This window comes from Gymnoscopelus braueri (genome assembly GCF_963280865.1).
Source record: "Gymnoscopelus braueri genome assembly, chromosome: 2".
Taxonomy (NCBI): domain Eukaryota; kingdom Metazoa; phylum Chordata; class Actinopteri; order Myctophiformes; family Myctophidae; genus Gymnoscopelus; species Gymnoscopelus braueri.
The window spans coordinates 28808419-28822490 of record NC_137604.1 but is presented as its reverse complement, the minus strand read 5'-3'; the positions used below and the strand labels follow the sequence as shown (position 1 = coordinate 28822490).

The 14072-nt window shown below is 42.1% G+C and overlaps 1 protein-coding gene across 1 annotated transcript in view; it reads right to left on the bottom strand.

Moving 5' to 3' along the window:
* The window catches only part of tacr3a (tachykinin receptor 3a), a gene marked incomplete at both ends in the record, with an annotated part of 38078 nt that overhangs the window by 22017 nt on the left and 1989 nt on the right, over positions 1–14072 (bottom strand). The window contains 2 exons of the mRNA XM_080441934.1: positions 5792–5942; positions 6249–6437. Coding sequence (XP_080298060.1) covers positions 5792–5942; positions 6249–6437 — 340 coding nt within the window. The remainder of the gene's footprint in view (positions 1–5791; positions 5943–6248; positions 6438–14072) is intronic.

Below are 14072 nucleotides of genomic sequence, written 5' to 3'. Positions count from 1 at the left end.
TCAAGGCAAAAAATGTGTAGCTTTTAAATGATTAATTTGGTTTGTTCGAAGGAACATAGTCATAACAAATCTGAAAGTAATGAAATCCGTAAAATCGTTTACTGTTCACAATGTCCACTTTCTAGTATTAAGCCTACACCTATTCTTCAGACAGAAGTAGATAATAGGCAAGCGGTAAAACATTATTTCAGTGCATACAGTATTTGGAGCTGAAAATGGAAGTTTAATGAATATCAAATGCTAATGAGCATTTTAATGTGTACAATGGATATTGAGTTAGTTTGTAACAGACCAGACTAGTCCTGTGGCATGCCCACATCAGGAGATTTATGTTTGTTCATTAATCCAGTAAATGACTACTCATTAGTATACGGTTGAAACTGAAATTAGTAGCACCAAGACATTGGAATATAATGCTAACATCAGTGCATCGAGAGGCTGGAACCCAGTCTTTGATTTAATAAGGGAGACAGTAAACAACTTGAGTGGGAGGGAGAAATACAGTACACTTGTTTGCGGGTTAATACAGAGCATCTTTCAATCGGATGAGAATAAAATGTGATTTGTCTTATATATTATATTCAGCGGCCCTAACAAGTATAGAAATACAAGTAGACACACACGCGCACGCACACACACACGTACACACACATACAAATGTGATCTCCTGCAGGAATAGGCAATCAATGCCTCACTTTCTCACTGTCTAGTGCCCTAATCACTAGACAGACTATGATTGGCTACAATTTAGACAAATCAATGTGTAGTTGGACTGATATATTGCATTTCTGTATGCATTGACACATAATGCCTGATTTTTATCGCACATTGTGTCGTGCATAGGAAATAGCAGATCTACACGCTCACAATGTGTCATTGTCCAAATGGGCTTAAGGGTTTTTTAATAGACTAGAGGTTCAGGCCGCTACGCGGCTCTCACGTCTAGTAGCCTGGCCCTCACATCTAGCAGCCTAGAATATAGGCTATATACTATTATCATGGGGCGAGGATTTAAAATATATGTGCTGGCTGTCTGTCCGCCTGGCTCCAGACCATGCATGTCTGTCCCTCATCCATCCATCTGACTGAGGTATCTCCAGAGGAGGTGCCTACTCTACATTGATTAACATCACATCTTCACCTGTGGTTTTTGTTCACCTTTATAGCCCATTAGGATAATATAATTTCAATTAGGATAATATATTTTAGAATTTCTAAATGATAAAATAATCGCTATGTAAATGTAATGTAATGTGTATGGTGCATAAGGGGTCATTCATGTTGGCCATATTGCGTGTAGCCTACTCACTTCTAATGTGCACATGGATTAGATATTGTTGTGTTACTTGCCAGATACATTTCTCAATAGGCTACACATTGATTGATTGTGAATATTTACAACAGTTTCAAAAGAAACTCATTAGCCGAAAATACCAGCCGTGTGTTCCTGTGACAGACACACACACAGACACACGCACACGCACACGCACACGCACACGCACACGTACACGCACACACACACACGCACACGCACACACACACACACACACACACACACACTGTCTGACTGGCCGCGCACGTGAATATTTTGTTCCGTGGTGGGCATAAAAAAAGTTATAGCAGGAACGCGCGTGCACTCGCTTGTTGCGTGAGTTCGAAGCGAGACACACACACACACACACACACCCACACACTTGAAGGAATTTGTTTTTGTCTGCAGCCGTGAGGCAGGTCGGACCCCCAGCGAATGGTTCGTGGGGGTCCCGGGGCTCAGCTCTGTTGTAATCCCTGGGGATGTGCGCTCTCTCCCTGGGAAGTCTGCAGCCGTAACTCGACGCATGCGCAGTTTGATATCAACTGCATTATACTCCCGACCTGTGGGAGGCAGCAAAGTGCTGTAAGGCATCCAGTGTGGCGGAAAGTAGATGAAGAAGTAGTGAGCAACGGAGACAAAATATGGGCCAAATAACTAATAAAAATGTATACTGAACAATTAAAAGTACACTATCCAAAGGGTACAGGCGTGATCGATTTTAGCTAGAACATAGCTACAACGTAGGGTCCTACCAGATGTAGGATCCTACCGAATGATCCGGAAGTCCAACCACTACGTGATTGTATTAGTTAGGATGAGTGGTTCTCAAAGTGGGGTCCTTTTTAACCAGTTTAACCAGTAATACATTTTCAAAACATCTTAAAAAAAAAAAAATTGTATACAGATCTTGTCCCTGGCACACAATATTTTCAGATGGGGGTCGGTGACCAAAAACGCTTTCATTTTGTTGTCCTGGAAAAGGAAATATTCACACATCCACTTAGCTCAGATGCAGGTGCGTTGGACAGTAACAAATTACCATTCATGAAGAAGAATCCTGCACACTGATTAATGAGACAGAGAAATATTTTATATCACAAAGGCAAATAGGCATCTTTTCAGCACCATGTTACTGCACATTGCTTGTTATTCCACACATGTTACCCATCAGTGAGTCCATCAATGGTACAGTTGATTCACTGTTTTAATTTGTATAATTCACACACCTCAAATGTTTTTGATTTCATTGCAGCCAGCTAAGATAAATGAAACAGTGGGTTTGACACACAGAGATTATGTTCAGGTGACTGCATTAATTCAAATACTAATACTTTAACTCTTTTCATTTATAAGTGAGATCAATGTAGGAGCGGAGTCACCGGGAACGTGACGGATAAACAATCCGAAAATGCGTGGGTGGGTGAATATCTCATATCAAATGCCTCATTTAGTGCAGATTGATGCTTTTATTATGATGCTGTGAAAAATCTACAAATAAACAAACAAAAACATCACTTTATCACCACGTAATATTCACGTTTGTTGAGTACAGCAGTTCTCAAACACTTTCAAGATTTTTCAAAAATGTTAGCGGGGCGCAAAGTGGCGCGCTCTGAGCTTGTATATCTGCAATTTTTTAATAGCCGGTTTTAATGGGTTAAATTAACTAGACCGGTGCCCTTTGGGTACCGGCCTACTCGGGAGCAATGCTAGTTTGGAACGCTGCATGCCACACCCTGTTATGCAATACCCGTTATACCCGTTGTCAGAGTACCCGTTGTAACCATCTGTCTGTCTGTCCCTTTTGTTCCCACCTGGAAAAGTCCCTGTGCAGTGGTAAACGTCTGTGGAGAATGTGTGGAGAATTGTACAAAAGGCTCTGGCCACAGCCTATCTTCTCGATTCTCGAGATACGTGAGCTACAGACGTACGTACAAAGATTCTGTGCATTTACTGTATTGTAAGATGCGAATTGATCGCACAAAATAAACGCTCCCGGTGTGTAAGGACCTTTATTGTGAAAACTGCACTCACAGCTGAGTTGAAACGTACAGTATAACAGGGTCACAGTTACAACATAAGCCGTTGGGGCTGCTTTTAGAATGTTTGACAGTGGTGCCAAACACTGTTGTTTCTTTTATTTTCTGTTTTTTTCCTCCTAACACTTTCTGGCCTGCCGGACAATGTGTGACATTTGTACAGAAGACAAACATTGTTCCAGGCAAAACAGGCATGCAGGGACAGGAAGAGTGATGGTCACATTTACACATTTACTCAATGGACCACAATCTGGGTAGGAGCCTGAAGAAACAAAAAATAATGACCATTTGTGTTTACCGAGTCCCCACTAGTACCAGTAAAATATATCCTATACAACGAGGCAGCAAATATGCACGTAATTCTAAACAAAGGTTCAAGCAAGTCCATTCAATTGCTTTCCAGACAGAGAGAGAGAGAGAATTTACAATCAATTGAGCTACAGATGTTTTCATGCAGAGAGAAAAATCTTTATAAATTTCTCTTTAAACTCTAATCCTTAATAGATGTATAAAGATGAAGTTGACAAGGCTGTGTACAGCGAGAGGATAGTGGTAGACGCAGACACAGTACACTTAACTTGTTAAAATAAGCAACATATTGAACACAAGTGAAATCGATTCCAGGAGGAGATAGACAGACAGGAGAGGAGTAGAGACAGGAGAATAGGATGGAGCGAGAGAGACAGCAAGTGAGAGAGGAGAGAGAGAGAGAGAGAGAGAGAGACAGACGTGAGAGAGAAGAGAGAGACAGACAGGCAGACAGACAGACAGACAGACAGACAGACAGACAGACAGACAGACAGACAGACAGACAGACAGCCAGACAGACAGACAGACAGACAGACAGACAGAAAGAGAGAGAAAAGCAACCACAATGCCCGCACGCGCCATACTTGCGTCTGAAGCTTACCTGAACCCGCCTGAACCTGAACCCCCCGGGGCGCTACGCGGGTCATGCAGGCTACGGTTCGACCCACACATCACTACTTCATGGGGTGAGTAATTGATGGATAAAAAGTTTTTTTGGCAGTGAATTATGACTCATGTGGCCTGTCTGTTTATTTAATGCAGACTTCAAGGTCATTTTGAAGAGTACTCAAATAGGAAAGGTTCAACTCATTGTTGCCTAGATGAGTGCTCAGTGTAACACTTGTAATGTCAATATAATTTGTCTTCCTGAATGAATGAATGGATGAATGAAACATCCCTTTAATTTAAATTATTTGCCAGAAATGAGGGAATTTTCATGAATCTTTATTATTTGGCTTTGGGTGTTGCTTTAAAAAATGTGTAAACACTTGTACTTGTTAGAATAGAAATGCAATTTGAATTCCTTTTCAAGTGAGGCTTACGAAGATGGTGTTTACTGTATAGCAATTACTGTAGCAATTACTGTAGCCTCTACACAAAATATATCCTATCCTTTTCTTTAAAAAAATTATAAATACATTTATCCCACGATTTTGTAACCCTTTTTTTACACCCGGTGACAATTTTCTAAGTGATCCTGGGCGCTACACTCCCCCACCAGCTTAGGGAGCCCGGGGCCGAGCTCATGCCTCCTTCAATGCATGAGAGCCAACTGACCTTGTTGTCACCTGCCAGGGGGGAGTTTCCCCGGTAGGATGTAGCGCGTGGAAGGAACACGTTATTCCAACCAGTTCCCTTCCCCTCCATCAGGCGCCCCGGCTGTCATGGGGGAGGCGGTATAGCGACCAGGATTACTACATGTTTTTGTGAGGGTATTAACTACCCTAGGAGACACGGGGAGAACATGCAAACTCCACACAGAGTATAGGCCCTTCCGCCAACCCCCGCATCCTATCCTTTTCAAGGCATCAGCAATTGCTCAGGAGGAAAATCAACAAGTACGACTAACGCAGAAGGGAAAAAGAGCCTCAGGGGTGTGCCCACTTACTTTGAGTGAGAAAACAAGCTTTCGTGCCCTGGTGACACCACTTATACGAGTACCATGTCAACCACTTAGGGTGTTTCTGCACAAAAATGTACAAGTGACTATATATTTTTATATGGGGGGGGGGAGACAAATAATTTAACTACTGGCATATTGTCGCTGTTGGGCAGAAAAGCCATTTTCAAAGCCATTACTTTTCTAGGAAATGGAAAAAGTACAATGGATCAAATATATTTATTATTTGGTCTCAAGCTCTTGTTAGTATTTTTCGATGGTTAAATATTTATGAAACCAACAGACAGACTTATTTTCAAACTGGCGCATCTATTTTGTGCATGTCATTGTGGGTGAAAATTGTCAAAGGTTTTCAGAATTTCAGAGTCGTTTTTTTTTCTCTTCTATTTCGCAAGAATAAAAAGAAAACATATAATTGCTACTCAAACCCTATACGCTGCAATACATCAATACTATAATACAATCACAAAACTGCATGGTATTAGGCTGTCTTTGCCACGTGCCTACCTTCCTTTTGGCTTGAAGCTGTCCATGATAATTATCAGATGAGTCCCCTGGGATCTCTCCTCCCCACAGCGTCACCCCCACAATGGTGTAGGTGACGGCCATCACCGCTAAAGGCAGCACGTAGACCAGCATTGTCACTATGATGTGATACCTATAAGAGCAAATAAGGCAAAACATTGAACTACATGAATTCTAACCACTTAAAACCTCTAGTCTTCTCTAGACCAAATTTCTTTGCCAAAAATTGCCGATTTACAAGCTCAGGGCTATTTTTGGCGAAGGTTACCCTCAGAATAGGCATGCTGGGGTTCAGATGGTTAAGATGGGGATATTAACAGTAATCGATTGGATATACTCATGCTACATTCTACAAACGATATGGGCACATTGGGCAGTTCTATTTGAAGGAGCTGCTCAAGATATCATAAATGAAACTATCATCAAAAATATCTCTCACGTGAAGGGATTGTCCACAGGTTGAGGCCAGGCCACAAAGCAGACGGTCCTTCGGGGTAATATGCGGACTTTGGAGAAGTAGCAGAGAGGGAAGGCCAGCACCACGGCCAGGCTCCAGATACATACAATGACCACCTTGGTGGCTGTCGCTGACAGACGGGGCTTCAGAGGGTAGATGATGGCCATGTACCTAAACAACAGAGAGCACTCATTTAAAACATTAATACAGACCAAACAAGTGCTCTTCTAGAGCAATGGTTTTCACAGATTATCAATTGACTCATGGTCAGAGCTCCTATTGTGTTTAATTTCTTCTTATTTTTTCCAGATAATATGTGACCTGCTGTACTGAAATCGATACAGAGGTTATTTGGAGAAGAATGGCATTTTTGGGGCTTGTTCGTTTTGGGGTTTTATCAACACTGCAATGTTATTATTGCCTTCATAATTTGGAAATATCTCTGACCAATACATTTCAGTAAGTATCTTTCAAACTTAAAACTGTAGGAAATGATTGTCAACAGTGCTGCCAACAGTTGTCAACAGTGTCAACAGTGCTACATTTTGGATTTTTTTTCATCAGTCTTTTCACCTTGAAGATGGCACATGGTGGCAAAATGTGTGGACATGGCTGTAAGCCTATTATTTATTAATAATAATATAGCCTACATAAGGCTATTTCACAAATAGTCCAGTAGATTAAGTCAATATTTCTGAAGAATCGTTCACTTTGTGATACAAGCACAAGATTTTGGCCCGTTAGCCACCTGAAAATGCAAGATGGTAGCCATTTTTCAAGATGGCTGTTGCATTAAATGTAAAACAAGGTTTTTCAGTGTAGAACTTGAATGTCTGAACATATTTTAATGATCTAGTTATAGAACATTATGTATTTTGACATGACAAACTCAATGGTGCCAACAGAAATTCAATATGGGTTCTAGTTTTCAATATGGCGGCCATTTTCAACTAAAATTCACAGTTTTCTGTCATAGTTCGATCAGAAATTAAGTTTAAATATCACTGCCTCAGATCTCGTCATTTCGAGAGAGAGAGAGAGAGAGAGAGAGAGAGAGAGAGAGAGAGAGAGAGAGAGAGAGAAAGCAATGTGCATGGAAATATTGTTTTGAGGCAATTCGCCACGGACCAGGGCCGTGGGAAGATGTTCACTCCATAAATAAATTACTGCACACAGGCACCATGGACAGCACTGTTCTTAAATCACCCATGCCGTAAGTAGAAAAATCTATCAAAAGTAGCAGAGACCAGTTGCTGCTGTCTGAGCTTCTTTAAAACTTTCAGTTTTAAAGAAAGGGCCTTTCTGTGTGGAGTTTGCGTGTTCTCCCCGTGTCTCCTAAGGTAGGTACCCTCACAAAAACATGCAGTAATCCTGGTCGCTATACCGCCTCCCCCTTGATAGCCGGGGTGCCTGATTGAAGGGAAAGGAACTGGTTGGAATAACGTGTTCCTTCCACTCGCTACAAACGAAATTGGCAAAACAATTTATTGCACCTTTGCGTACAATGATCAAAAATTTCAAATAGACATAACAAGTCACAGTTCTAAAAATCAGTGTGATTAAGACGACTGAATATTTATCCGCTCAACGGCAGCATTAACTATTACTGTACCTTGAGGTGCTACGGAGCTAGTTGTTCAATCATAATAAACCAAGCATGGCCTTGCGCTCTGGGGATGAAAGCGCTCATTGTCATGTAACAGTATGTCCAATAACTTCAGCATGTCACAGCTGTGGACATGCATCAGGGACAGGTGATCGTGAGTCAGTGAAGTAGTTTTCAGGCGACGCAAATCAGAAAAAGTCAGATAAGTGATGATTATTAGGGCCAGGGGGGGGGGGGGGTGTACGATGCGGTGCGGGTCACATGCGCACGATTTTTATTAATAATTAATTAAACTACTATAAAACAACAGTAACAACACTCTACCAGCCTCCAGTGGTGTAAAATAGCAGATCTACAAGCTCACAATGCGTTGCGCTTGTAGATCTGCTATTTTCAAATGGCCGATATAGGGCTGGTTACTTTATGTTTTGTAATAATAATCAAAATCTACAAAGTAACTAGTAACTAAAGTTTTCAAATAATTGTAGTGGAGTAAAAGTACAATATTTGCCTCTGAGATATAATGGAGTAGAAGTAAAAGTGCAAATACCTCAAAATTGTACTTAAGTACAGTTCTTGAGTACATGTACTTAAAGACATATGCCAAAATCCATTTGAAAAAATTGCTTTTCACTGTTCTCAGGTCAAATATTGATATGCGATTAAAATGTGTTTAATTGCGATTCATTAATTACAAAGCCTCTAATTAATCAGATTTTTTTTTTAATCGAGTCCCAGCCCTAATGATTAACTGATGGAATTGAGCAGATTTGCGCGTTCCAAGAGCACCAACTTTGGAGCCGAGTTGCCAACTTGCCAAAGCTGATGTAAACAGGAAATGCATCCAGCGACATGCATTGGGTTAAATTATTACATTATTCATATTACACTAAATCATCCCTAAACAAACCATTTTAGATCAACAACAACAGAAAGGTTACATAATACAAAAATGTTTTAATGTGTTGACTTACAGTAAAATGGTAATTAATAATTCCCATACAAAACATTTTCAACCCTGATCCCTCAGCACCCTTACTTCCCACGGCTCTGCCACGGACCCCCAGCGAATGCTTTTCGGACCCCAGATTGGGGTTCACTGAGCTAAGCTATTTGTGCTAATAAGACGACAGACAGCCTAGCTCAGTTAAACACACACAAACACACACGGCTGAGCTCCACGTTGGTTAGCATTCACACAGAGAGAAGTTTTTGTCCTGCAGCCTCGTTTCTCAACGTGAACATACTTGAAATAATGTGCTTTCTCACACACGCCGACGCTCTGCCCCGTTGTATCATTGGGTGAACAACAGGCTAACGCTGTAAACCCCCAGAGCTGACAGCCCGTAGGTAAGTCTACCCGGGGACTATGCCCACTGGTTGGGACCATGACAACAGAGTACATCCCATAGCCTAGGGGACCGTAACCGTGACGAACCTGCGCTCAAGCTTGTCATTGCGTGTCCAAAAGGTGAGTGATGATCATTTGAGGTAGAGGGGTGCCATAGTATAAAAGGTTAACAGAGATGTCGCCGTGATTGAAACTGATGTCCTCCTGTCCGTGGCTGGTGGTTTACTGAACAGACAACAAAACAGAGCGCTTCAGGTGTCCATGCACACATGGCCGGGAGCGCTGTGGCCGCGCAGGCTGCGCATGCATGCGCACATGGCCGCACATTAGGGGTGGGACGATATGGGTACCTCACAATACGATATATATCACGATATTAGGCCCACGATAACAATATAAATCACGATATTCGACGATATTCGATATATTGCGATATCACGATATATTGCATGAAATTTCACCAACGATATATCACGATAGTCCTTGTATTCAATTCATAAACACATAAAATAGCACCAAACAGTTCAAAATCATCATTACACAAATACAGTAGGAAAAACAACGTATCAAAAAAAGAAAGATTATTATTTATTTTTTTTCTCGATATTTTTCGGCAGTATATCGATTAGTTATCGCGGGAGAAAGTATCGCGATATATCGTCCCACCCCTACCGCACATGCACAGTAACGGCAAAACTGCGGCCGTAGAGTTACACAGAGTACAAAAACACCAATAAACAGCTTGAATTTGAGAAAAGTGAAAAATATCGTTTGCTAGTGTGTGCACATGGTAATGATCACATGCCCGTGTGAAAGTTCAGGTCAATTGCTCAACCCACTGAGGAGAAAAACGTGTTCAGAGGCGCTAGGGTGGGGTCCACCGTGGTGCATCCAGCTTCCGTCTATACGAAGATAATTGATCCGTGTTCGGGTGAGGGAAGCCAGGCGGGGAGGGTTATATTTGTCATTGCACGTACTCCTACAGGCTGGAGCGGTGGGGGTTCGTCACTGGCAGGTGGGCCAGTAGGATACAACAGCAGTAGAAGCACATTGTAGCTTTAAAATACTACAAAATCACCAATGCACTCAAGGAAAAAGTAGATAAATGTGTGTGGACAGGTGGTCTTGCAGTCGCCGAGCTTCACAACCGAGTATGAGTATTTTAGCCTGGTATATCAGGTGTGTTCCTGCCAGAGCCCCTGTCCAGATCTGCTCCGCCCTGAATCATTCGGGTCCCTGTTTAAGCTAATTAGCTGTTTAAGCTAATTTAAAACATAATTACACTAATTATGTTTTATACACACACCATTCTCTTCCACAATGACTCATACATATCAAAGCATACTAAGGATTTTACTGTGTCCATCAACATACTGGGTTTGGGCTCTGCAGGGACAACACAGCAGCAGTCAGAAGACTTATTGTAATTAGCAGCATGTCTTTCGTCTTGGGAATCCTTCATGCCTTACACTGTCAAGAGAGACTCTTAGTAGAAACAAAAACAAGCACACTCAGTCCATTCAAATAAAGAAGACTCTGGCACGCCAAAGTCCTTCTGGTACTTTTGAATTAAAGGACCACTTCACTTATTTTCAATCTATCTTTAGATAATTGGTCCTCCCTAATTCTCATTATAATAGGGTACCATTTGTTTTTCTACAGTGCAGAAACCCGCCCACTAGTGACATCATCATTGGGTAGTTTTTTTTTCTCCAACAAGATTTCATAATGTTTTTGTATTAACGCAAGAACAATGGCTTCCATTATAGCATGCAAACTTTCCAGGAATAGAAAGTTGCCGTTTCTATTCACTTGGATTCCCCATGAACGATGTCTCTGGTAGGCAGGTTTCTGACTGTCCACAGTCCTCCTCTGAGACACAGACGAGTAGACAATTTTTTTTAACCAATTTCTTAACCAATCACATCGCTTATGCAAGGTCACGTGAGGGGGTTGGGCTTAGCTTTCAAAGTTGCAGTGTTCCGCTCCTCCCATGGCGATTGGACTAGGATAAAGATACCAAGGATTAGTGAGTGACGTCACTGTTATGCGACACCATACACTCGATGGCATACGCACGCCCGAAGCTGTTTAAGATACCAAGAATGAGTCACTGATGTCATAGTCATGCGACAACTGTTGATGTTAAGTTGCGTTCTTTGAAATCTTGCCGTTACGTTGACTGCGCAGCTATGTTTCAAAGACCGTCAGCGCCCTGCTTTGGTTGTGTATTGTTGCTCTATTATTATTATTATACTTAACTCAAGAAAACGTCAGGATCACTGTCAAACTTTATTATTCGCTCTAAACTCTGACAAACTCTGACCGTACTCCTTTCGACGCCAGTCGGGAAGGTCCAGTTTAACTACAAAATGCCGTAATTCGCAACTTCTGAAGTGCTTTCACCCGAAAACATTTTTAGAAATCTGCACTCCTAGATTGTGACTCGCCAAAATCGTGTGTTGCAGAGAGATTTCAATGATACTTTGCACTAGGGTCCCGTGGAAACATGTGTTGATCGGTGCTGCCATTAAACATATTTGAAAATGTAGTTTTGCTCTTCCTCGTGCTCCATGTCCCATCTGCTACATGTGTGCCTGGACACTCTGCCTAGCCATTCACCAGTGTTACCAGATTTTGCAAGAAAATAACAAGCAGCCAGGTCTACGAAAACAAACCCAAAAGAAGCGACCAGGGCAGGCCACATCACACTCACAGTACTAGCCCATTTCTCATATGAACACTGGAAAATGACAGAGGAATCAGGTCGGGACATTGTCCGGTGTGGGCCTTTCACACATGTAGCATGCAACAGGAGAATGTCTGTTTCAGATGCCTTCACACATGAAGCCTGTTTGATAAGGTGAGGGGCGTGTCTGGGTAGTAGACACACACACACACACTACACACTACTTATATATAACACAGGCACAGTCTGAGGGAGATGCAAGGATCAAATGCAATCATTGTCTTCCACAGAAATTGCTTGCCGCAGTCTCCCATTGATGTAATCATGCAAAACACAAACAAAACATATTTCCTACCATAATAGGCCCAATGCAGATTCTCTACACAGAGTTCAGAGTGCTTTTTACATTGTGAGGACAGACTCTTACACAATGGATCTTTTTGAATTCCTCTCTATAAGCTGTAACTCAATGCTATGAACTTAACAGGCCAGAGTATAGTTTACCCCGAACGGAAATGTGATTCTTATGGCATGCAAAGCCAAAACATCTTAGTAACATGTTCACAAGTAAATGGACCCAGAGTTCTCCCCCTTTATCTGCTCACCGCTATTAAGGTTGACCACCTACAATTGTTAGTGACCACTGTTGTGTGCTCCATGTCTCCTGACTGACCACATTGATGCAACAATCCATGTTAATGTCCGCAGCCACAGTGGATTTAACAAAGAATAGCTGGGAGTAATGGACAGATATACCCAGCCACATGAACAAAGATTAAAACCCATGCTGTGCTGCTCCTTACACAAATGTTGCTAGAGAATGGCTATGAGGTCACCAAAATCAGTAGGTTTCATCGTGCAATATGCCTATTATATTATGAGATAAATAGATATTTTAGCCTGAAGAGGAAAGGGGGAATTGGGGTCACTCAAATATTTGGGGTTCTTCCCTCAGGGACCATGATATTTTGGCCTAATGGTAGTGCTAGAGAAAAGGCCATGGGGTTATCCAAATGAGTAGAGTTCAGCCCATTTGTCCCACGGCCCATTATTCCGATGTCCGTTAAACAAAATGTTTAAACAAAAATAAAGTAAAAATATTCTGACGTCCGACAAATGTTAGCTTAGTGTGAGGTTAGGGGTAATGTGCGCCAATGGACCAATGGTACTTCGGAACAAGTAATGTCATGGCACCCACAGAAAATGCTTGGCTACCCAGCCAGAAGTTTTTGAGACATCTTGTTAGAACTGTGCCAGGGCTAGGATAAACCTAATGTTGCCAGACACTGATCAACCAACCTGCTTGCTGCAGTGATTTGCTTCAATGCTTGTGTCTATACGTACTGGAAGTACAAAAAAAGGAGGGCTGATATCACAGATGGGCACAAACTGTGCTAAGCCCACCCCCGCAAGACTGGAGGTTACATCTTCAGCATATAGGCCAAACCACTGTTCTCTGTATCAACACAGAGCTGATTAATTCGAATGGACACTCCAGACCAAAGATACAGATAGAAGGAACTGGTTGCATCCACAGAGCAAAACTGAGCAGGGCCTGAGGTGACACGCTGCTCCCTCTATGCATACATAATTGAGTGTCTCTCTATATCAAAATTGCCTAATGGGTGGGTGGGTGGATGGGCCGGCCGGTGGACAACATGCACTGATGTAAGACACAAACAGAACCTTTGCCTAACAACGCAGATTTGCACTAGAGGGTTGCGTCGGTCGGTCGGTGGACCGAGGACGTCACAAACATAACAGAAACCGTTTGCTTAACAACGCCGGCCGTTGTCGAGGCGCACTGTGTCCCTTTTATGCCCATATGGAGTTCTGTGTTAGCCATGCCCAAATATGGAGTCCAGGCCAGACTATGATGTCAGTTCTATTACGTCATATTGATGACATCAGAGTTCTCCATACACTATGATGGTCGGTGGGTGGACAACATGCACAGACACAAACAGAAACCGTTACCTAACAACACCAATTTGCGCATGGGGGGCCCCTTATGTTGATTGATTGATTGATTGATTGAAATTTTTATTAGGCAAACAGAAAAAACGCTAGCCTGGTAAACCCCCCCTTCCGTAAATCTAATTTGCATTAAATGGAATTGACATATCCGGAGGAAGGGGTTTACCAGGCTACCCTTATACA